Source organism: Staurois parvus, unplaced genomic scaffold (assembly GCF_062004578.1).
Source record: "Staurois parvus isolate SC_StPar_1 unplaced genomic scaffold, SC_StPar_1.0 ptg000054l, whole genome shotgun sequence".
NCBI classification, from domain to species: Eukaryota; Metazoa; Chordata; class Amphibia; order Anura; family Ranidae; genus Staurois; species Staurois parvus.
The window spans coordinates 6909406-6934903 of NW_028317850.1; the positions used below are offsets into that span (position 1 = coordinate 6909406).

Here is a 25498-nt window from a genome sequence, read left to right on the forward strand (position 1 = left end):
TCCTCTGTAAGAGCTGGGTTTTATTCCAGCACTGCTTCGACACTGAATACATGGTGATTTACCAGGCACTCTTAGAAAGGGGATCACAGGTAGCACCAGATAGCAGAGGCTGCATTATTTTACTGGCATCTATATCAGGCTCGCTGCAGGAGAGATAGTTTGTATTCTTGGCAAGCAGAATGGCTTTGAATTAAAATAAAGATTAGAGAGGACAACACCGTATGGTTTATATATAGTGAGGGATTTTTACACATAGCAAACTTTTGAATTACAAATAACAACAAATAGGTTTTCTTATAAAAAGGAAAATATACAGTTATATCTAAAAATTGGGAACCTTTTCTATGTAGTGAAAATTATTGGGCATCTCTCCCTTACCTGCTGCAAATTGACTTTTTTTTTAAATTCTAGGTGACCCTTAGGGGCAGGATGTAGCAGTTATTAACTACAATATGGTGGGCTGTGCTAAATCTATGCACCACTAAGCAAGAATAAGAGCTAAAAGGGTAGAGACCCCAAACAGTCAATCTTTAAGAGATTCAGCTGGTGGAGGGGCAGGCAGGTGTGAGGTGCAGGTACTTAGGGTTTCTTGAACAAACCTGCAACAGCCTTCAAAACCTTCCTGTCCTAAATAAATTTTGGCCCATAATGAGCAAAAATTAAAGCACCTCTAAATACCTACAATTCATACCAGCAGCAGCTGCCACACACTCTGCATCCACCCCCAGCCTGTCACTCATATGCAAATTTTGAGATGTCCGTGTCGAGAAATGGTCAGCTGCTTCTTGCACTCTCCTATTTGTCATAAGCTGCTCCCACTAAGACTAGCTAATCAGGATATGGCTGCAGCACCTGAGGCTAGGCAGTGGTATTGGCCATGGAGGAGATACAGATGGCTACAAGGAGTCTAGGATAGGCTGGAAACCTGTGGGCACTGGTGGGAGAATCCAGCATTGCCCCCACAACAGCAGAAGTGTGAGCCCTTAGAAGGGCCAAGTCTACATGTCTTCATCAGAGCTCCTGAAAGTCAAGATGGATTTGGCTGCAGACAACACCCAGGTTGAGGCCCTCTGACTCACCTGGGGAAGCAGCTACTGGGAACTGAGAGTAGATGTACAGAAAAGAGTCGTTTGCAGTACTGCGGCACTGGACTCACCGCTCAGCGATTAACACAGTCCAAGCGGACAGGAAAGCACAGAATACACTGGAAGCAGGTCACAGGCCAGGGTGTGTAGGATAACCAAAGTGGGAAGTGGACAAGGAGGTGTTAGCAACAAGTGGCTGGTGAAGCACTCAGTGAATTTTACAGGGGTTGGAAAGAAGGTTACTGGCAGGACACAGAAAACACTGGTGATAGCCGAAAGCTCAAAGGCACTGAAGGAGTCCCTTGCAGTGCACAATTCTCTAGGTAATACAGACAGGGGGACAGACAAGGAAACAGACTTTGAGTGTATAAGTACTGGTAACAAGGGAATGGCTGAAATGCACAGGGAATCACACTGGTGATGAGGAGTAGGTGGCTGTCTGGAGTACATAGGGAGACATGGTTAAGAATTGAGTACGCAGGGATCACAGATTTGGGAACCAAGCTGGAGTACACAAGGATCACAAATCTGAATGCAGGCTGGAGTATACAAGTATCATAGGGTAGAGGACCCAGCAATGGAACATAGACTAGGTGAGTGGGATACCAGTACTGTAATGTTATTGGCCAAAAGAAGCTGTAGAAGGGAAGGAAGGATTGAAAAGCTCTCAAAACTAATAGGAATTTTCCAAATTTGCATTTGAGAGCACCCTAGGACTAAGGACACCTGCAGGAGCTTCAGGAGTGAAGGTTGCACAACATAACAGATGAACCTTAGAAGAGAATCCCAAGTAAAGCATAAAATCAAGCAGTTAAAAAAAAAAAAGGAAAAGAATAGCTGCCTACCCATGTTTGTTTTATAGAAAGTCTAAAGACTCACATCAGATTTTAGTTTAAAATAGCTGCTAAGTCCTGTTCTTGGTATTTGCTCAAGGGGGACAGTAATGTAGTCCTGTGTTTACACAGACTGGACTGAACAGATGCACCCATAGTCAAGGATTATAATAAGGGCAGTAGCTGGAAAATGTATTGTTGCACTTCAGTATAAGGGTATTGAAGCTCATATTTAAAATAAAGAAATACAAAGTTAAAGAAAAACAACTTTTAGCTTTAGAGAGACATGGGTAGAATAAACATTTCTGTCAAATGTCTATTGCTGTTTATGAACCCCTTTAAAAGATTTTTACCCCTTTTCCTATCCCTCTGACAGCAGGATAAGAAAGGAACAATAGGTTGTCACTGGAACAGAAAGACACAGATTTTTTAACCTTTATTTACTTTGTTAACAATGGCAGGATTTTGTCGGTGATGAAGAGCTTTGCACTGAGCATCAGTGCTTTGCCACACTTACTTCCCCCTTGCTATGGGGATAGCCTACATGCCTTATGTGTTGGGCTGGTTAGCTCTGGTAGGGTGGAGGGGCCATGCTCTTTGTTAATTTAAAAGTAATGCACCTTTATAACCCTAGAAGTGTAGAACCTATATTGAAAATATAGAGTCAGCAGTCTACATAAAAAATCATTGCATTTTCTACTAAAAATGCAATGATGCAACAACTCAACCAGGCAAATTTTATTTACAGCCATGTTGATGGAATGTCAGTTAGATATGCAGTAAAGTAACAGTTAACCTATGGTGAATATTACAGTAAAGTCCTCCAACTGAAGAGCATTGCAGAATGACAGGGAATATAATTTCCAGTACGTGAATGTTGGACAACTGTACGCAAATGTGAATTTATACATAGGGTAAATGTTGCCCAGTGAATTTTGGATGAAGTTTGGGGAATTGCACATTAAGTCTATTTTAAAACATGTCATGCAGCTGGGGAAAATGAGAGACTATAAAAAGGTTGGATTCCATGACTACAGATAGTAATACGCAAAAGGTCCCTGGTGGGTAATAACCTTATATCTCATTATAGCTTCATTATAGCTTAATTTAGTTAACATAAATATTAAATTGTGGTTGCTCTGACACATATGGTATTGCCTGAAAACTACATGTTATAAGCTGAAATTCTTCAAAAACTGTTTACTGTAAAACAATTCAGCTGTGTAATTCTGTAATATATTATGGGAGCTTCAAACGCAAGCAATATTCCACAAAAACAGTGCAAATGATCCCAAACAATGTGCATGTGGCTTCACTTAAGATTTAACAACTTCGTTTGGCACTATTAAGTTATATGAGTTATAAGTCAGACCATAGAGAAAGATAATAACTCAAAGTAACAGCACTTCGCATTGCTTTATTGATGCTCTAAAAGTACATTTGTAAATAACGCAGACTGATACAGGAGAAATTCATCTCTGGTCTGGTCTGCTTAATGGAAAATCAGGCATGTAGAACACTACTTTCAAGCAATTACTATCACTCACTGGATAGATTATGGCACATAACATATGTTTGTGCAATTAATGAGGAAGTAATGATTGCTATACCCCCACTACAGCACATGCAACAAACTTATCAGTCCCTTGCAACTCAGTCTTCACTCATAAGCAGACATGTTTAGGTATATAGGCATCTTTATAGCAGTCACAAATTATTCTGGGAAAATATGTACCAACCTGAGCAATAATTCTTCTAATGCTCCAGAGACACTATTATAGCTTTTAGACTGCTTTGTCTTATAGATACTATACAGTCTATCACTTTGAATAAATATCTGCATTTATGGAATTCAGGCCTACGGTATGGTATTTTAGGAAATTCACTTGGCTAATTTTAAATACCTAGACATGTGCAGGGGAATTATATACAAAGAGGGGAGGTTCCATCCACAGGACTGGGTGATAAATCACTTGAGCTCTGGAAGGTTTTAATTAATATTTAATATTATGTAAATGAAAACATTTTGGAAAAAAAACAATATTTTCTACTGTTATAAAACATAAAAAAAAACTTTTTTTCATACATTTAGGTCGAAATGTATTCTGAAACATGTCTTCTAAAATCCTAATTAGTGTAAATTAATTGCTTTGTGTGAAAGTTAGCATCTACAGATGATGTTATATATAATATAATTTACGCAGCTGTTTACGCAGAACTCTGTGCATGTGCACACCAAACCTGGAACTTCAGCCATGAACCAGTACCAGTATGTTGCTTGGCCTGCCCATGCCACTTGCCCACAGTACATGTACTGCGGGTGGGCAGTAAGTGGTTAAATGGAGCACCACTTCAGCAGGCCAAGTGATTACGTAGTGGTAATCAAACCCATATACTTTGAACCCTATCTATATACAGATTCAGGAACATTTATCAAGATTGCTAGGGACTAATTACAGGTGAAACTCAAAAAAAATTAGAATATGGTGCAAAAGTTCATTTATTTCAGTAATACAACTTAAAAGGTGAAACTAATATATGAGATAGACTCATTACATGCAAAGCAAGATAGTTCAAGCCGTGATTTGTCATATTTGTGATGATTATGGCTTACAGCTCATGAAAACCCCAAATCCACAATCTCAGAAAATGAGAATATTGTGAAAAGGTGCAATATTCTAGACTCAAAGTGTCCCACTCTAATCAGCTAATTAAGCCATAATACCTGCAAAGGGTTCCTGATACTTTAAATGGTCTCTCAGTCTTGTTCAGTAGGAATCACAATCATGGGAAAGACTGCTGACCTGACAGTTGTGCAGAAAACCATCATTGACACCCTCCAAAAGAAGGGAAAGCCTCAAAAGGTAATTGCAAAAGAAGTTGGATGTTCCCAAAGTGCTGTATCAAAGCACATGAATAGAAAGTTATGTGGAAGGGAAAAGTGTGGAAAAAAGGTGCACAAGCAGCAGGGATGACAGCAGCCTGGAGAGGATTGTCAGGAAAAGGCCATTCAAAAGTGTTGGGGACTTTCACAAGAAGTGGACTGAGGCTGGAGTCAGTGCATTAAGAGCCACCACACACAGACGGATCCTGGACATGGGCTTCAAATGCCGTATTTCTCTTGTCAAGCCGCTCCTGAACAACAAACAACGTCAGAAGCGTCTTACCTGGGCTAAAGAAAAACAGACCTGGTCTGTTGCTTAGTGGTCCAAAGTCCTCTTTTCTGATGAGAGCAACTTTTGCATCTCATTTGGAAACCAAGGACCCAGAGTATGGAGGAAGAATGGAGAGGCACACACTGCAAGATGCTTGAAGTTCAGTGTGAAGTTTCCACAGTCTGTGTTGATTTGGGGAGCCATGTCATCTGCTGGTGTTGCTCCACTGTGCTTCATTAAGTCCAGGGTCAATGCAGCCATCTACCAGGAGCACTTCATGCTTCCTTCTGCAGACGAGCTTTATGGGGATGCGGACTTCATTTTCCAGCAGGACTTGGCACCTGCCCACACTGCCAAAAGCACCAAAACCTGGTTCAATGACCAGGGGATTACTGTGCTTGATTGGCCAGCAAACTCGCCTGACCTGAACCCCATAGAGAATCTATGGGCATTGCCAAGAGAAAGATGAGAGACATGAGACCGAACAATGCAGAAGAGCTGAAGGCTGCTATTGAAGCATCCTGGTCTTCCATAACACCTCAGCAGTGCCACAGGTTGATAGCTTCAATGCCACGCCGCATTGAGGCAGTAATTGCTGCAAAATGGGCCCAAACCAACTACTGAGTACATATGCATGCTTATACTTTTCAGAGGTCCGATATTGTTCTATGTACAATCCTTGTTTTATTGATTGCATGTAATATTCTAATTTTCTGAGATTGTGGATTTGGGGTTTTCATGAGCTGTAAGCCATAATCATCACAATTATGACAAATCACGGCTTGAACTATCTTGCTTTGCATGTAATGAGTCTATCTCATATATTAGTTTCACCTTTTAAGTTGCATTACTGAAATAAATGAACTTTTGCACCATATTCTAATTTTTCAAGTTTCACCTGTATTTGTTGATATTAAAATCAGGGAACAATGTACAAGAGCAGAAGCCCTAGCAAGTAATCACAATCCATATTCTACTGATCTATTTTCAGCAAAATTAATTCTGATTGGTTCAGTTACTACACTTAGGGATGCACACAAAGATTACTTGTAGAGATGAGCGAATTTCTCAAAAATTCGATTCGGCTGATTCGGCGAATTCCAGTATGAAATTCGATTCGATGCGAATTAATTCGCTACGAATTTAACTTATTAAAAGGGTTTCTAGGCTTCAGAGAGCCTTTAAATTAGTGCAGAACACTGTACCTTTAATTTAAATGCCCTTGGAGATGAAAACAAATGGAAACAAATAGATACAATGTTTCAACCGCTGTATGGAGTGAGTGTCCCAGAACTGTCAGAAATAGTCTATTTCTGACAGTTCTATGACATTCCCTCCATACAGCGGTTTCAACCGCTGTATGGAGTGAATGTCCCAGAACTGTCATAAATAGTCTATTTCTGACAGTTATGGGACATTCACTCCATACAGCGGTTGAAACATTGTATCTATTTTTTTCCAGAAATGACATTCTGCAGATACACTTAGAGGAGCGCTGCAGATACACTTTTTGCCGGCTTGGAATTATTCTTATTTTCATCCTACTTCTTCTTCTTCTTCTTCATCCTCATCCTCTTCTTCTTCTTATGAGGATGAGGATGAAGAAGAAGAAGATGAAGAAGAAGTAGGATGAAAATAAGATTAATTCCAAGCTGGCAAAAAGTGTATCTGCAGCGCTCCTCTAAGTGTATTTGCAGAATGTCATTTATGGAAACAAATAGATACAATGTTTCAACCGCTGTATGGAAGGAATGTCCCAGAACTGTCAGAAATAGTCTATTTCTGACAGTTCTGGGACATTCACTCCATACAGCGGTTGAAACATTGTATCTATTTGTTTCCATTTATGGAAACAAATAGATACAATGTTTCAACCGCTGTATGGAGGGAATGTCCCAGAACTGTCATAAATAGTCTATTTCTGACAGTTCTGGGACATTCCCTCCATACAGCGGTTTCCGGCAAAAAGTGTATGTGCAGAGTTCCTCTATTCTGCAGATACACTTAGAGGAGCTCTGCAGATACACTTAGAGGAGCTCTTCACATACACTTTTTGCCGGCTTGGAATTATTCTTATTTTCATCCTACTTCTTCTTCTTCTTCTTCATCCTCATCCTCATCCTCTTCTTCTTCTTCTGAGGATGAAGAAGAAGAAGAAGAAGAAGAAGAAGTAGGATGAAAATAAGATTAATTCCAAGCCGGCAAAAAGTGTATGTGCAGAGGTCCTCTAAGTGTATCTGCAGAATAGAGGAACTCTGCACATACACTTTTTGCCGGCTTGGAATTATTCTTATTTTCATCCTACTTCTTCTTCTTCATCCTCATCCTCTTCTTCTTCTTCTGAGGATGAAGAAGAAGAAGAAGAAGTAGGATGAAAATAATATTAATTCCAAGCCGGCAAAAAGTGTATGTGCAGAGCTCCTCTAAGTGTATCTGCAGAGCTCCTCTAAGTGTATCTGCAGAATAGAGGAACTCTGCACATACACCTTTTGCCGGCTTGGAATTATTCTTATTTTCATCCTACTTCTTCTTCTTCTTCATCCTCATCCTCTTCTTCTTCTTCTGAGGATGAGGATGAGGAAGAAGTAGGATGAAAATAAGATTAATTCCAAGCCGGCAAAAAGTGTATGTGCAGAGCTCCTCTAAGTGTATCTGCAGAGCTCCTCTAAGTGTATCTGCAGAATAGAGGAACTCTGCACATACACTTTGTGCCGGCTTGGAATTATTCTTATTTTCATCCTACTTCTTCTTCTTCTTCATCCTCATCCTCTTCTTCTTCTTCTGAGGATGAGGATGAAGAAGAAGAAGTAGGATGAAAATAAGATTAATTCCAAGCCGGCAAAAAGTGTATGTGCAGAGCTCCTCTAAGTATATGAGCAGAGCTCCTCTAAGTGTATCTGCAGAATAGAGTAACTCTGCACATACACTTTTTGCCGGCTTGGAATTATTCTTATTTTCATCCTACTTCTTCTTCTTCTTCTTCTTCATCCTCATCCTCTTCTTCTTCTTCTGAGGATGAGGATGAAGAAGAAGAAGAAGAAGAAGTAGGATGAAAATAAGATTAATTCCAAGCCGGCAAAAAGTGTATGTGCAGAGCTCCTCTAAGTGTATCTGCAGAGCTCCTCTAAGTGTATCTGCAGAATAGAGGAACTCTGCACATACACTTTTTGCCGGCTTGGAATTATTCTTATTTTCATCCTACTTCTTCTTCATCCTCATTCTCAGAAGAAGAGGATGAGGATGAGGATGAAGAAGAAGAAGAAGTAGGATGAAAATAAGAATAATTCCAAGCCGGCAAAAAGTGTATGTGCAGAGTTCCTCTATTTCTGACAGTTCTGACAGCTTCTTCACATGTACAGCGGTTGAAACATCTGTATCCTAAATGGAAACTAATAGATACAATGTTTCAACCGCTAAACATGTGTTCTTTCTGTCAGAGAACTGTCAGAAATAGCGGAGCTCACTGCAGGGACACTTTTGCCGGCTGATCGGGAAATATTCGATTCGCGCACCCGAAGTAGGCAAAATTTCGGATTCGACGCGAATCGAATATTTCCTGAAATTCGACTCGAATTCCGGTTCGCCTGGTTCGATTCGCTCATCTCTAATTACTTGTACTATGTACAGAATAAGACTAGGGGTCTACAATATTGAATTGCATTAAAATTACTATTGTGTTCATTAATCCTTAGGGCTAATGCACACTGGTCTTAAAAAAAAAAAAAAAAAAAAAAAACGCCTTTACAGACATATTAGAAGAGGTGTGTTTACAGACTGAAGAAAAAAACCAACACCAGCACATTCAGGAGAGGAACTTTTGAGCAGGAAAAAAAAAACAAAAAAAAACGCAAAATGTGTATAAATACGCACAAACACTAGACATTTTAAGGTGTGTTTGCATGTTAATACATTCTAATAGCCAGAATAAATTAAAATTCTGGCTAACAGTATGCATTAATGTTTCATGGGCAAATGGGCATAATTGCGCATAAACACGTGTGCTTTAACCGTGTTTTTTTAACTGCTTCTTCCTACCAGAAGTAAAAGGCATGGGTTCACACTTGTGCGGTGCGGCATATTGTATGTGATTTGCACAGGAACCGCACTCCTGTGCAAATCACATGTGAATTAATTTTGTATGGCTCAAATCCCACCGCAATCCGACCGCATCCACACCAAAAAGGTACTGGACCCTTTTTTTGGTCTGCACTAGAATCAAATTGCATGGGCATTCATACCCATGCAATCCGATTCTGCACATCGCAACACATTTTGCGGACCAATTTTCGGGGTGTTAACTTAACATACACACCCGCAGCGGTTCGCATGAACGGGGTGCGATTGTGATGTGGTGTGGAATTCACACAGAAACTGCTGTGAATTCTGCACCCCATCAATGTGAACCCAGGCTAAAGGTAAGATATGCAGCAGCTGAAAACATTCTGAAAATACTAGTTTGATGCTTAGGAGTTTTGTCGTCCTTCTGACTCCCCTGATATGCTCACCTGTTCTAGGTTTGTATTAGCATTTTAAGAAGGAGGTCAGCAACGGCAACATCCATATTTCACGACAGGTTGTCTGAACTGTTTTACTAGAGGAGAGAAATGATGAATCACTTTTGAATTTTTGCATTGCATGGTGCTGGAATTTTGGATAACAGACCTAGGGGACAATTCACTAAATGTTACCGCATGTGAGACCACTGTCACTTGACTCATTTACATAAATTATCTAATGTGGTAACAAAATGTCCAATTCACAAAAAAAAATTATGATTCTGCTGTATTTAACGCAAAAATTAAAATGTGTTGGTAAATACCGCAAAAAAAAAAAAATATGCGGTAAGCGGTTAGGGGCAATTCACAAACAGAACAGAAAGTAAAAAAATATGCAATATTTATCACCAGGGTTTTGCTGGCGGTATCACATGCGGTATTTTTTCAGATGCAGCGACCCCAACCCCTAGTGGTCTAGTATGGATATTAAGGGGAACCCCAAGACAAAATGTAAAGAAAAACGGTGTGGGACATTTTTTTTTTATTCATTTTGGTGTGGGGTTCCCCCAAAATCCATACCAGACCTGAGGGCCGTTTTTTTTTTTTTCTCAACTTTGGTTTTTCTTTAAAGTCCATACCAGACCCAAAGGGCCTGGTATGTATTGCAGGGAAGCCCCACACTATTTTTTTCATCATTTGTAATTACTGACATGTTTTGTTTACATTCAGCTGTTACTGGGACACCCACTGACAGCTAATAAGTTACCGTATTTTAAGGTGTATAAGGCGACTGGGTGTATAAGACGACCCCCTAATTTTCCAGTTAAAACATAGGTTTTGGGCTATACTCGTCGTATAAGACTACCCCCCTTCTGAGGCAACACCATTTAACCCCTAGCCTAAAGGGCAATTATACCCACTCCCCCCCCCCCCCCCCAGGCCAATTTTCAGCTTTCAGCGCTGTCACACTTTGAATGACAATTGCGCGGTCATGCAACACTGTACCCATATGAAATAGGTGGCACTGATGGGCACTGATGAGGAGGCACTAGTAGGTGGCACTGATGGGCATTGACAGGCATCACTGATGAGCACTGAAAGGCAGCACTGATACATGGCACTGATAGGCGGCACTGATAGGCGGCACTGACTGGCACTGTTAGGTGGCACTGACTGGCACTGAAAGGTGGCACTGATAGGTTGCACTGACTGGCACTGATAGGCGGCACTGATGCGCACTGATAGGCGGCACTGACTGGCACTGATTGGCGGCACTGATGGGCATTGACAGGCATCACTGATGGGCACTGAAAGGCAGCACTGATACATGGCACTGATAGGCGGCACTGACTGGCACTAATAGGTGGCACTGATTGGCAGCACTGATAGGTGGCACTGACTGGCACTTATGGGTGACACTGAAAGGCAGCTCAGATGGGCACTGATATGTGGCATTGATGTGCACTGGTAGGCACTGATATGTGGCATTGATGTGGCACTGATGGACACTGACAGCTGGCACTGCTGGGGCTACACTGATCATCAGGGCACACTGATCATCAGTGCCCTGATGATCAGTGTACATGTCCCCTCCGCAGAAAGCCGATTACCGGCTCTCCTCTCCTCTCGAGCTGTCAGCGTGACAGCTCAAGAGGAGAGAAATGCCGATAACCGGCATTTCCCTGTTTACATGTGATCAGCTGTGATTGGACACAGCTGATCACATGACCGAGCCGACATCTTCGGCTCTTTCCGTGATCGGTGATCGCTGTGTCCGAGGGACACAGCGCATCGCCACGCATGCGCGGAGAATGGGAGGACGTCATATGAGCCAATCACGGCAAGTGATGTATTCTATTAATGAATACAGAGCCTCCTCGGATTGGCTGTGTCAGAGAGGCGGGCTGATGATGTCACAACTTCAGCCAATCCGAGCAGGCTCTGTATTCATTAATAGAATACATCACTCGCCGTGATTGGCTCAGCGCAGTACACTGTATGTAGCTGAAGCTACCATACAGTATTACCGCACATCCAGCGTTCTATACCCGGCGTATAAGACGACCCCCAATTGTTGACGTATGTTTTTAAGTAAAAAAAGTTGTCTTATTCGCCGGAAAATACGGTATCTGTTGTTAGGAGGCTGCGGCTGGCTTCCTTATCAACCAGCTAACGTGCAATAAATTACCATATGAAAATATGCGACAATTACCACAATAATGATATTTTATCACATGAGTTATTAACCGCAAAATTCTTAGTGAATTGCACATTTGCAAAAAATATATTGCGTGTGTTATTTTACCACATTTGTTCAGTTATTTAACTCTTAGTGAATTGATCCCCTAATCACATATGTACTGTACCTACCAAACTATTTTTAGAATCATCTTACGGTTTCACTTTTAGTAAAATATTATTCTGATTCCATTTTGATTTGAGCCTTTACATAATTTGACAAAATATTTTTTAAATCTAAGCATGTTTTATGCATAATGTCATAACGGTATGTCATAATTCTGTAAAATTGTACACATTCTCTGAGCACAATAAACAGTTTTAAAAAAAAAGTACCATGGTGTGGCGTGCTTTTATAAAAAGCTAAAATGAACATTTATATTTAGCTTTTCATACCAGAAAATGAAATAAAAAGATACATATTTAAAAATAAAACCCAGGAGAAAGCCCAGTTCTCTGAAAAAAAACATGGCAAAGATCACTTATTGTGAAAAATATCAGATGCAAACTGACACATCCATAAAATCTCCTCTGGAAAATTGAGATGTAATACACGTCTGGTGCTTCACTAGCTAAACAGCTCTATTCTATCCACTACATTTCTACCCTGACTAAATTGTATATAAGACAACAATTGGTGCTCACGTAAGTGTATTTAGCACATTTACTTATCAGTGGCGCTTGTATATTATAGTTTAGATTTCCTCTCTCTTGCTAGGCAGGATTAATGTTTCTTTTGTTTAGTAGTGGTAAGATGCTTTTAAAATACAATTACACTTGAATTCTCATTTGTACTTTATCATTCATATTAACATACTCCGCCTTAGCTATGAATGACCTGCTTAGTCTCACAATGTACTGTTTCATTAGTTAAAATTCATTCAAATATATGCAAAAGGCATAATTCTGGTAAGCCCCTACAGACTATCCTGGAAGGTTGGAAAGCAGAAGGAAGTGAATTCATTTCTGATAAAGCATCTTGATCTCTTGCAGATTGAAGCAGCACTTATAGAAAAACTACTATACTGCTGGCATCTAACAGTCATTAACGAAGTACCAATTCACCTTGGAGAAAGCATAGCCACAGAAGGCTTTTTCAAAACAAAGAGAAGAAGAATGGGCAGGTGTGAATGCACCACAGACATTGAGAGCCTTATTCTTTAATTTTGGCTCAAGGCAAAAATCTGGTAACAAAGACTCCTGATTGCATCACCCTGTAAAAAATGTTTCTTTCTGTTACCAGAGGTAGGCATAGTAGAGGTAAAGGTAGATTCATCTGCAAAGGCAGTTTCCATAATGTCAAAATGTAAAATGTTTGCATATTGAAGGGAACCTTACACCCCAAAACCAGCCAATATTTTTTATTGTCGCTAAGTCACCATTAACCACTTGAGCTCCAGAGGATTTACCCCCCTTAATGACCAGGCCTCTTTTTGCCACTCGGCGCTGCACTAATTCAACTGATAATTGCACGGTCATGCAATGCTGCACCCAAACAAAATTTACGTCCTTTTTTTCACACAAATAGAGCTTTCTTTTGGTGTAATTTGATCACCTGTGCGCTTTTTATTTTTCACGCTATAAACAAAAAAAGGCCAAAAAGTTTGAAGAAAAACAATATTTTTTACTTTCAGCTATAAAAAATATATAGTAAACTCAAAGTTGGTTATAAATTTAGGCCAAAATGTATTCTGCTACATGTTTTTGGTAAAAAAAATTCCAATAAGTGTATATTGATTGCTTTGTGTGGAAGTTATAGCGTCTACAAACTATGGTATAAATACTGCAATTTACGCCATTTTTCTGCTATACAGCGCTGCGCTAGTTAAACGGACAATTGCGCGGTCATGCAATATGGTACATAAATGGGGGGTACTGACTTGGGGTCACTGAGATCCCCAAAAACACTAATACAGTGATCAGTGCAAAAAAAAAACACTGACACTGTACTAATGGCAATGGGGAGGAAGGGGTTAACTTTATTTTGCAGGGAAGGGTTATAGGAGGGGAGTGTTTTACTAGGGGGCGGGGGTGTGTACTGGACGGGACAAGGCTGATCGAGAAAGAGAAACTGTTCTTTCTCGATCAGCTCATCCTCGAGCTGACAGGGAAATGACAGACAGCACAGCTACTGCAGCTGTGCTCTGTCACTGTTTGCCGCCGATCGCCAGGACATAGCCGCTAAGGAGCGGCTGTGACCTGGCGACATCTGCGGAGGTGATCCGCAGGACAGATAGGGCGGCAGCGTGCCTCGCGCATGCCCCCTATTTGTTTACAAAACACACGTTTTAAAACGTGGTTTTGCCTGCGAGTGCCGCCCTGCCGCCGTATATGTACAGTGGCTGGGCAGCATGTAGTTAATAAATACAATATTCCTATCTTAAGGAAAGCTTTAAAGTGATAATAAAAAGATTCAGATTTTTTTGTTTTAAAAACATAAAATGTCAGTTACCTGTGCTGCGTAATGGTTTTGCACAGAAAAACCTTGTTCCTCCCCTCTGCTGAATTCCCCCAGAGCAAGCAGCTTGTCCCGAGCCACCTCTTTCTGTCTATAAGACACAGAGTGTGGCTCGGCCCCATTCCCTCCTCACTGGCTGTGACTGACAGCAGTGGGAGTTAATGGCACCCACTGCTGTATTTGAGCCAATGAAGAGGGAGAGACACAGGAGAGCTGCTGCTCTCGTGCACATGACTGGATCAAGATCAGGCTCAGGTAAGTATTGGGGGGCTAAGGGGGAAGCTGCACACGGAATGTTTTTTACCATCTTACATAGAATGCATAAAGGTAAAAAACCTTCAGCCTTTAGAACCTGTTTAAGTTCATATTTATAGCTTGTTACTTTGGCATACTTGGTAGCAAAATCAAAACAAGCTATCCTGTACTAATGCACTGCCATTACTTGGCCAGGGGATTGATCAAGGCTGTCCAGTGCATCCTTCTAGCAAGTCAGTCTTTCTGCCATGTTCCTAGTAAGCTGCCAAACTATGGTCAAAGCAGAACCAATAGAAAAACCATGTGTACTGTATAATCCCATTTAATAGTCAGTAACTAAGTACTACTTCACATTGGAGAACTGGAGAAAGCAAAAAGAATGTGAAGGGGCAGGTGCTGATGCACCACAGAAACTAATCTGGCAAGAAGGAATCTCCAATTACATTATTATTACTATATTACACAGGTCTGCAACTAAAAAGCTGTTTGATTATTTTCATCTAATTTCCATGTATTTTGGTGTGCTGAAAACGAATACAATATTGAAAAAACTCCTAGACATCATGATTTGCGACAAAATGCAAAACTGTCTTCACATTTATCAAATTTTTTAAATGTTTGGTATTTTTTTATATTATGGGTTTTTAACCAAATTTAAAGTCCAAATTACTATTAATTCACATAAGTGCATTTAAGATATAAAATGCCAAAAAAAACCTTAAAGGGCTTGTCCGAGTTATGTGAAAAAAAATATAGCACTGTAAATCTGATGGTCAGCAATATATACATAAGCTAAGCAAGTTTTAGGGAAAAACAATTCTATTTCCTCATTTCCCTAGTTCTCTTCTGGCCCTTTGTTGTTATTTGCAGGTAAACAATCTGCCCCCCCCCCCCCCTGAAAGGGGTTGAATACGAGTGCTGCTCTGAGTGACACGTCTGACTACTGGGATACTCAGCAGCATGCTCTATGTGTAGGCCTCAGCCCTGAGTCTGTGCTTCTAATGGTAGAAGGGGTTAATCTTTCCTGAAGAATCCAGTGGGTGGGATACCAAATACCCTTGTTTTCTGTGTCTATGGGACAGTGGAGACCGACAAAATCACTGGACCAAGAAGAGTTGGCAGCCGAGGGTGCTAACAGTCGGTGAAAAAAATGTCCTCCAAGAAACTTTGGTACCTTCCAATAAAGTGCTTCTACCACCTCTCCACATAAAATTGGGATTGATGAAGCAATTCGTAAACTCACTTCCAAGAGATGGAGAATGCTTCAAATACTTGGTCACCAAGTTTCCAGGCCTGTTGGAGGCAAAATAGAAGGAAGGTGTGTTCGTCGGACAAGACAAAAGGCTTATGGTTGATCAAGAGTTTGTCAATACCATGACGGATCCTCAAAAAGAAGGGTGGATTGCATTTAAAGAAGTCATACAGAAATTTTTAGGCAATAACAAAGATCCTCACTACAAAAAGATCGTCGGACGAATGCTGAAAGCATTTCAAGCTTTAGGTTGCCTGATGAGTTTGAAAGTGCACTTCCTCCAGTCCCACCTTGACTACTTTCCTGAAAATTTGGGAGCTGTGAGTGAGGAACAAGGTGAATGATTCCACCAAGACATTAAAGAGATGGAAAGGAGATACCAGGGAAAATGGAGCATTACAATGATGGCAGACTACTGTTGGATGCTTCAGAGAGACATTCCTGATGCTACTCAGCAGCGTAAATGCACCAAGAGGAGCCTCACAGGGAAGAAGAATCGAGTTTAGTATGTATGGGTGAGCTCATTTCAGTTCAAAAAAGGATTTTCATGAAAAAATTGAATTAAAACTTTAATTTTTGTAAGTCTATTTCCATTTATTTTGAGGTATTGCCTTATTTAACATAGTTACCTAAATTGTCAGGAAACGTGATGTCCTATGACAAAATGGAGGTCATTTTCGGATTCAGCGCACCAAAAAACATAAAGATTATGTGGAATAACCAAAACAGCTCTTGAAAAAACTTTTTTTGCAGACCTGTGTTATTATTGCAGGGTGGTGCATTATTATTGCATCACCCTGAAAAAAATGCTTCTGTTTGTTAACAGTGGTACACATGGTAATGGTAAAGATAGATCCACCTGTTAGCCAGTAAATACATTTATGTTCTTTTTTTATTAAGAAGGCACCATAAAAATGTTTGCATATGGAAAAGAACCATAAATCTCAAGACCAATAAAGATTATTATTGTCACTAAATCACTATTAAAGGATAAGTTCATCTTTTGTAATGTGTTACATATGTTACCCATATTCAGGATGTAACATGTTACAAATAGACCGGGCTCCCACTCCCCCTCGATTCCCATTGTGACAGCTAGCAGGGGATCTTCTCCTCCAATTTTACAAAAAATGTGGCCATGCCAGCTCCGACCCACCCGGACATGTAATTCATTCATTCACAGTATTTTGTGAATGAGAACAATACAATTTCTGATAGCCTTTGCAGGTGTCCACTGTGGATCGCCATGGTAGTTCATTGAGTCTTCCTGTTAGTAATATCTGCTTGGCTGTACAAGGTGTACGGTCACACAGATACAATGACAGGTCTGCAGAAGACCTGCATGGCACCAGCGATCTGCTGATTTCTGGTGCAGTGCTTTACAGGCTCCAGAAACAAAAAATAATAAAAATGTGCATTTATTTTTTGTTAAAAGATGAACTTATCCTTTAAAACATACAATATAACTATCTTAAAGAACACTCCAAGTTCATACTGTATATATGGCTTGTTATTTTGCTATACATGGTAGCAAAAGAGAGACAAGGCATTCAGTATTAATATCAGGCCATTACTTGGCCAGGTAGTGGACCGAGTCATTGAAGCCTACTAGCAAGTCAGTCTGTGTCAAATATCATATTTACCAGAAAATAAATCCAACCTTAGCTACAGCAAATCCAAGCTAAAGTAAAATTTGTGGAAAAATAAAAATAACAGGACATCTCAGAACATCCTAGAACCATCCAGCTACTGATATACTGCAGCATCATTATAAGATGCAGCATCATTATATCATCATAGAACAGGAGCTAAAAGAGGTACTTACTTTGCAAGCAGTCAGCATTAAGAAGGTCTTGGCACTTTTCATGACACTTGACCCCACATTCTGTACATCTCATTCCTTGTCTTGCGATGCCCCATAACAGGCCTTCACATTCATAGCAGTATGTTGGTGTAGTCGCAGTCCATATTTCAAAGTTGTGAGGCGTAGTGGATGATATTGGGTAAATAAGGGCTTGCAAAGTCTTTTTGAAAACATGGGCTTTCTATTGAGTAGAACACAAGGCAGACTGTTATTAGTATCAAGCAGCCTCTGTGTTTTCACAGACAGTTATTCTGCAGTGGTTACAGTGCTATACAATCAGTTGTTGGCAGATGCATACAGAGAAGCAAAAAACACTTGTATAAATTGCATGTTACAACTGAAAACTGGTTTCTTTTTTTAATCAATATACTAAAACACACAATTCTGGCAAAACCTATAATATGTGACAATTATTTACAGAAAGTAAAAGTAAAATCAAACAACAAATGTCTCCCCATGTATCCACCCATTGTTGCTAAGGATTAAAAAAATACTTTTGAAATGTTTTACAAACAAAGAACAAAAAAGTTATTCACTCACAGAAAGCATTTTTAATTACTGTTCTTTTATTTAAATATGGCAAAAATTATCTTAGTTTCTTTAAAAGGAAAAATAGTTTCTGGGTTAATATCCTTTCATTGCAGATTTTGTGTGGAAAAGCCTCACCCACTAAGTTTTTATTTTTCCTTCTGTTTTCTCTACTAGAGCCATCTGGAGACATTTATGAACAACTTTGCACCATTTTTCCACTGTGTGCTCTCAGCTTGCTGCTTGAGCGGTCACTGATAACGTACAGTTAAGGCTTCTGACTGGAAGCCAGTGGGGTTGGCTCCTGTTCATGTGATCACTGTAACAAACAACAGTGGTCACATGATATTGAAGCTACACAGTCTCCCAGGCATTAAAATCCACTTAAAAGGTTGCAGGATGGCAGTTTTAGGGGGTAACATAGTGCATATATAGCGTTCTGCCTCTGATCGCTCTTAAAATCTCCCTCCTCCTATCACATTGCTGCTTTTTTATACCTATAAAATGGTCTCCCACCTGTCCTCCCCAAACCTCCACTTTGGAGTAAGGATGTTTTTTTTCTGGACATGACTCACAGCATTGAGAATGCACTGCTCCCCATGACTCACTCCCCTTTCAGACATAATATAATTCTCCATGTCAACTAGGCACCCCCCTCCTACATCCACATACTACATTCTCTGATCTTTCCACCTTAGATATAACCTTCCTTTACTGGTGTTGTTCCATGTTTCTATTGAGGCATTAATCCCTGATTCCAGTGTTAATTATGTCAACAAAAATATTTTTGTCATAGTAGCTGCATGTTTTCAGTGATGAAAACTTAACGAAAATAAAATTAGAATTAGGTCAAATATTGAAAACGATGACAAAAATCAATTCCAATTTTCATTTAGTCAAATAAAATTTTCAGAATATTTTAGTCTACTAAAATCTAATTGGTTTAAATTGTAATGCATTACTGTATTTAAGCATTTCTCTAGAATTTCCAAACTCATTATATAGTCCTGAAGTAAAAATCCAATAACATGCTATTATTTATAGTATTAAGGTTTGAACATGCACTGCAGACACAGATTTAGCCATTGTGATATATAATGTCTTTGTAAATAAAAAAAGTTTCATAAATAAAAATAAATATTGCTTTTTGACTAACAGAAGTGCAACATTAAAATATAAAAACTATAAACTGTATTTTTTGTAATGCCAGACTGCAAGTGGGGATGGGGAAGTACATGGGAGAGAGGGAGTGCACAGAGAAGGGTGCATTATACTTTGGGTATGGGGAGGTAAATCTAGGAATGCGACCATTTACTGGAAACAATGGGTGCAAAAAGGTTGATAAATATCCCTCATTGTTTAATAGCTGCTGGCAAGCTGAATCCCACACGGGGTTTTTTTTTATCTGCTAGGGACTCCACTTATAAAATATTCCCAATTTAATCCAACTGCAGCAGTTATTACAAAGTCAGATGGGGGAATCTCTATCTCTACAAATTATTATAGCTATATGAGAGTGACACCTTATTTGTAGCAATGTGAGAGTAGTGAAGACAAAAAATACTACAGGGAAATCTGACTAGTGAAGTGTTTGGGAAATTTAAAAAGTTGGGGGATGATGTAAACCATATCAGCCCAAAACTGGAACATCAGTTTTTGGGATGTCAGCCTTTAAAACCCAACTCGAGCTCATATCCACCCCCTCCCCCACTGGAGCACCCGCATGTATCCTTTCTTTCCAGGTGTCTTTGTTTTGTGTCCAAATACTGTATATCACAATTCTAGAACATTCTCCTGTGAGTCCAGGGTGGTGGTGGTGTGTAGATCCTTGACACAATGGGCATAGAGCCCATGGGTTGACTGACACTAGGCACCATTCAACTCAGAATAGGAACACAGCTGCATTAGTGAGTGGGTGAGTGTGTAGTCGACAATGTCAAAAAGGAGGTGAGTTAAGTAATCAAAGTTGCTTTTTACTTTTACAAGATGCTGGGGAATCCAATTTATAATGTTTTGATTAAGTTGGAATTGGGCTTTAGGTAAGCATAAGTAAACCCGTGTTTTGTAAAAAACAATGATTTGAACATTAGCAAGATGACCATGAAAAACTTGTGTTAGGGGGCTTTTGATCGTATCAGAATTGAGTCTAATCCTATTGAAGTCAATAGTAATGCAAATGTAGTTTGAAGCAAGTTGATGGAGCTTAGAAAGAGATTGATTGTAAGAGACAAGGAGGTCAACTGCAGTTCAAATGCACCTGTCATTTAACTCTCAATGATCTTAGAAGCACCCCCAAGTGATCTTAAAGGCAAATTAAATGCACCTGAAAGCATGCATTTTCCCATTGACAGAAGCCCAAAGACCTTTCACACACATCCATAGACTGCTTGTGCTGGCAAGCCTACTTCTATTTTTTGTATATATATAACCCAGTACCTACCAGTTCCTCATTGTTCACAGATGTCCGGATAACCATTGCAAGAGAGATTCCAGCTTTCCTTGCAGCCAGTGTCTAGTAAGCAGAAAGATTGCACGTTACTCACAGCATAGTGTATACATGACATCAACTTTCAATATATGATGGCAATGGAATAAAGCAGACTGCTAATGCATTATGACAGAATACACTGGAAGAGAGGAGATGCGTAATAATTATATGAATTATAACTTAAAAACAAGAATTTTAACGAACAAGAATATTATGTAAAATAGTATGAACCCTTTTTGATAAACCAATGAAGCCAAGGCAAATTTTTATGCAAACTATTGGCAGAAACCAGTATTATAGCACAGTTTTCTGCTGCCAAGCTGTAATTCTTATAACATTATTAGGTATTTTTTACAGATATGTATATAGCGCCATCAATTTATGAGGTGTTTTACACACTGTTCATTCACGTCAGCCCCTGCTTTCAAGGAGCTTATAATCCAAGGTCCCTATCTTACATACATGCATATACATACTAGTGCCAATTTATACAGGAGTCAATTAACCTGTCAGCATATGATTGAAGTGTGGGAGAAAACCAGTATAAGCATAGGGAGAAAAAGCAAAGGCCATGCAGATAGTGATTTGAACTGTGGCATCTAGTGTTGAAAGGCAGAAGTGCTGGGCAGGGCAATGTGTGAAGTACCCATGTATGTAGGTCTTCATATAGCAATCTCACTGATAAAAAGTCCATCTTTAGAAAGGAGTATTTAGTACCCATGTTGCCCAGGACACAGACAAAAAAAAAATAGCTCCTTCATATGGATTCCACATGCCTAATGCTTGCACATACCTGTGAAAACCACATCCAAATCTCCCTGAAATTTTCCACATTTAAATTATACCTTTTTTTAATAAGCGGGCTCACTGACCAATCATAATGACCTGCCAACATGACACCCTGCCATTCCTGGTGATGTTCAACCTCCGCTACTCATGACATGCTAGATCCTGTTACTAAACAAGCAATCAGGGACCCAGGGTGATATCATTGACCAAATAAGCTCATACATCCAGATGCAAGTGGGGAACAGTCATTTGGCAGAGGCCACATATGGCATACTGGTTTTTGTAGTTGAAGTGGGCTTGATCGCATATTCCCAGCACAGAGACTGAGCTGCCCTGAACAGTCTCCAACAAATGATAGAGATTCAGGAGCCAGGAAGTAAGTAATCTCAATAAATCAAACTGTCCAAAAGGCATGGACTTCAAATGAAGCTTTAGGCAGTACAGAGGCACCTCTGTAAATATAATCCACATTATGGAGCTATTGCACTTACTGCATGTATTACAACTAGTACATGTAAACTGCTTCTAAACAAAAGTGCACATTTTGATTCTATAGAACAAGCCCAACTGAAGCATATGCATGGTACAGACTATTTGAGTGTTCATCCCACAAAAGTAGATTTAGTACATTCAATTATGCTACGTAGAAATCACTGAGACATACAATCATGAAGGCAAAATGCTTTAAAGGTCTATAAAAATAATTCAGAGAGATCACACAATTGGTATGAATATATTCTATATCTATCAGCAGAAATAGTTTTTTGTCCAACACAGTAAGTACACTAGTTTTAAATCCAGATAGTTGGTCAGTGGATGATACAATTGTGTGGAGTTTCAGGATCATAAATATCTCCTATGAATCACAACAGTTCTTGCATATAAAACACTGAAAATGGGTTGAAACCATCGCTCGCTTTAGCCGATCCTATTATGGATGTGCACATGTAAAAGCCTCAGTTTATGTCACTCCTCAGACCATGGCCCCTAACATGCTTCGCCCACCCACTAGGGCTTAAACTCCTCGGCCATGCCCCTGACATGTTTTGCCCCAAACGTGTTAGGAGAAGCATGTCAGCGAAATGTCAGGGCATGTCAGTGAAAAATGTCATCTAAACATGTTAGGAGGCATGGCGCAAGGAGCGGCATTGACTAAGGCTTTCACATGTACACATCCATACTACGATCAGCTAAGGTGATAAGTAGTTTCAAGCTATAATGTTCATTGTTCACTGGATGAGTTTTTCTGACACTGGCATCCCTACTATCCTGAGTGCCAATGGGGCTCAACACCTCAGCCTGGAGCGGCACCACCAAGTAATTATGACCTTTTACTGAAACTGGGTGTCAGAAACAATGTAGTAATCTGTAGGTCAGTTTCAGTCTGCTGGGCTGTAGTATAATATGAACAGGATTACATGATGAGTGTTATCAAACAAGGTAAGCAGCCATGCAAGTGCTTGAATACTCACCATATATTAGCCTCCTCCAGGTGGACAGCAGAGTCATTCCAGTGTCTCCATTGTTGAAAAACGTAATTCACATAGAAGTATGCAGACAGGGTATGAGCCTTAGGCAAGCTATAGATTATTTGATTTTCTTTCCACTACTGGTGGGAGGAAAGAAAATCACTCGATTCCCCCATCAACATAGTCATTATTGATGGGGAGAATCTCTCCTGCAGAGCTATTGTGTTCTGCCATCAGGGAGCCTTAGCCAGCAGTAATCGCATGTAAAAAAATCTGCCCAGCTAGTTGTACCCAAGTTGATCGATGGATTGATTGCCCATAGAGGGATTGATCTCGGCTGGTCCCTGCTGAACTGGCCAAGATTCCATCAATCTATGGCTGGCTTTTGTTGTATCTCATATAGCAAATGCCAAATAAAAATTGCAAATATAAGCCACTGAGAGTTCAACATGTTCATATTCTATCACAGTGATATAGGCCCTCACTGGCTGTAGCATAACACAAAATTACATTAATACATCCATACATGTCTCCGTGGAAAATAAAGTCCTGGTAGTTGGCTATATGGAATCATCCACAAAAACAAATATAAGTAGAGATGTTTTTCACCCAGGTCTGGAGGCTTTGGCTTTAGAGACTGCAGAATCCAAAAGTCTAAATAAACAGAATCCAATAGTTGCCAACCCAATAGTCTTATACTTCTGTTAATTGTAGAATTCACTATCAAATCAGGTAAAAATAAAAGGGCAAACAAAGCACTTCATCCCAGGGACTGGTAGGGAGCATACAAGTTTTATATTAAGTTTAAGGAATGTAACACAAGATTTTCCTTAATATCACAACACAATCTCGAATGCTATAATCACCCTTATGGGATGTGCTGCACCCAATCACCTTTCTCTATAGTTTATTCTTTCTCTACTTCACAGGACATTTGTAAAAAGTTTCCTATAACTGTGATAAACACAAATTTGCCAACACAGTGTGCCGATTTAGATCCAAAAATGCCCACACACAATCCAGAATTAGGAGCTCTTCTGAAAAAAGTGAATCTGGTTCATTTTTTATTCAAAAAGAATAAAAAAAAAAAAGTAGAAAACACAGGTTTTTAATTACCCTCAAGACTCCTATCAGAAGGGGAGCGGTCTGTCATTAAAATAGGTTTGACCTTCTGTTCCCTCTGGGAAGAAGGCCACACAGAGAATGATGACAATATTGTAACAATTAGGTCCAGCCTGGCACTCTCAAATGCTTTAGGCCTAAATCTTCTATTTTTCGATCTTTTTTTTTCAATACCAAAGATGCCATCTTTATCTGCCAAGTTGCTAATGATATTGACAAGTTTTGTGGATACTGACAAACAAGGCAACCTTGACAAAAAGCAACTGGACGCTACTGAACGAAAACTGCCCAACAAGGGCAGTAACATGGTGATAGAGGACAGAGATAAATATGAACCTGCCTGTTTTCTTTTATATGAAAGATATTAAAGTTGCCTGCCAGAGTCCTGCTTGTAGGCAGACCCCTCACATGCACTTTACAGTGTCAGCAATAACCTTGCTGGCTGTCAGAAAGCATGGCAGGAGTGTCAGAGCTGTGCCATTCACAAGGGGAAGGCAGAGAAAACTACCCCCTTGGTGGTAAGCACGGGAGAACCCTTTGAATTATTGAGCATGAATTTTCTAACAGTGGCCAAAACATCTTCTGGGTACCGTTCAACCAGGAAGTTCTCAATAGTGACTCTATAGAGTGGTACCTGTCCCATCTACAACCAGTGGAGAACTTATCCCCAGCTAAGAGATCTACAGAGAATCAGACTTCTACTACTGGATGGGAACTGACTGTAGGAGAACTCGATGTGTGAGCGTTCTTCCACTCCTGTTGAAGATGAGCCTTTTGTGTATGAAGTATCACCTGCTGACCCTGTTGCAGAGGAGGAACTAGAGGAACCAGGGGCGGACTGACCATTTGGAAACTCGAGCACTGCCCGAGGGCCCAGGGTCAGTAGGGGGCCCCATGAGATGCCCCTGGTACCTTTTTCATAGGCTTTTTTGAGTTTGGGCAAGGTCACAGGGGCCCCATGATCCCCTATTGCCCGGGGGCCCCATGAGTTGTCAGTCCGCCCCTGGGAGGAACTGTTTCCTCTACTGGAGATAGACAAATGCCAGGGGAGAAAAACCTGTCAAGTATTCTGATTATGTTATTTGAACTGTTTGGTGTTGACTGTTTTTCTGCTTGTTATATTTGTACCTTGTGGTAACTTTCTTACCTAGGTGAATACCGAGGACTGCATTCCTTAAATGGGGGGGAAATGTAGGCAGTCCCCTCACTTGCAGTTAATAGTGTCAGCAATAACCTCGCTGGCTGTGAGGAGAAGTGGGACAATAACTATCATACTCACTTTTTCAAGCAGGAATGTTGTGTTTTATGCAAATGGATATTTGTGGTTCTTGCTGTTCTGTGGTAACCTGTAGAAGATTTGCTGTCCTCTGTATTTCTCTCCAGCAGCCATTTTTGGAAAGCCTTGTGCTCTGATTGGGCACAAGCTGTATTGGGATTTGAACAGCCAATTTGTTGTGGCTCTCCTA

The 25498-nt window shown here is 40.1% G+C and overlaps 1 protein-coding gene across 2 annotated transcripts in view; it reads right to left on the minus strand.

Annotated features, from left to right (window-relative positions):
- LOC149470057 (protein unc-13 homolog C-like) overlaps nt 1-20671 on the minus strand; it is a 434551-nt gene extending 413880 nt beyond the window's left edge. For both annotated transcript variants that reach the window (XM_089668057.1, XM_089668050.1), the window contains exons 1-2: nt 20605-20671; nt 17598-17817 (exon numbers count right to left, since the gene is read on the minus strand). In XM_089668057.1, coding sequence (XP_089524183.1) covers nt 17598-17817; nt 20605-20640 — 256 coding nt within the window. In that variant the 5' untranslated portion in view covers nt 20641-20671. The remainder of the gene's footprint in view (nt 1-17597; nt 17818-20604) is intronic.
- Nucleotides 20672-25498: the final 4827 nt, after the last annotated feature.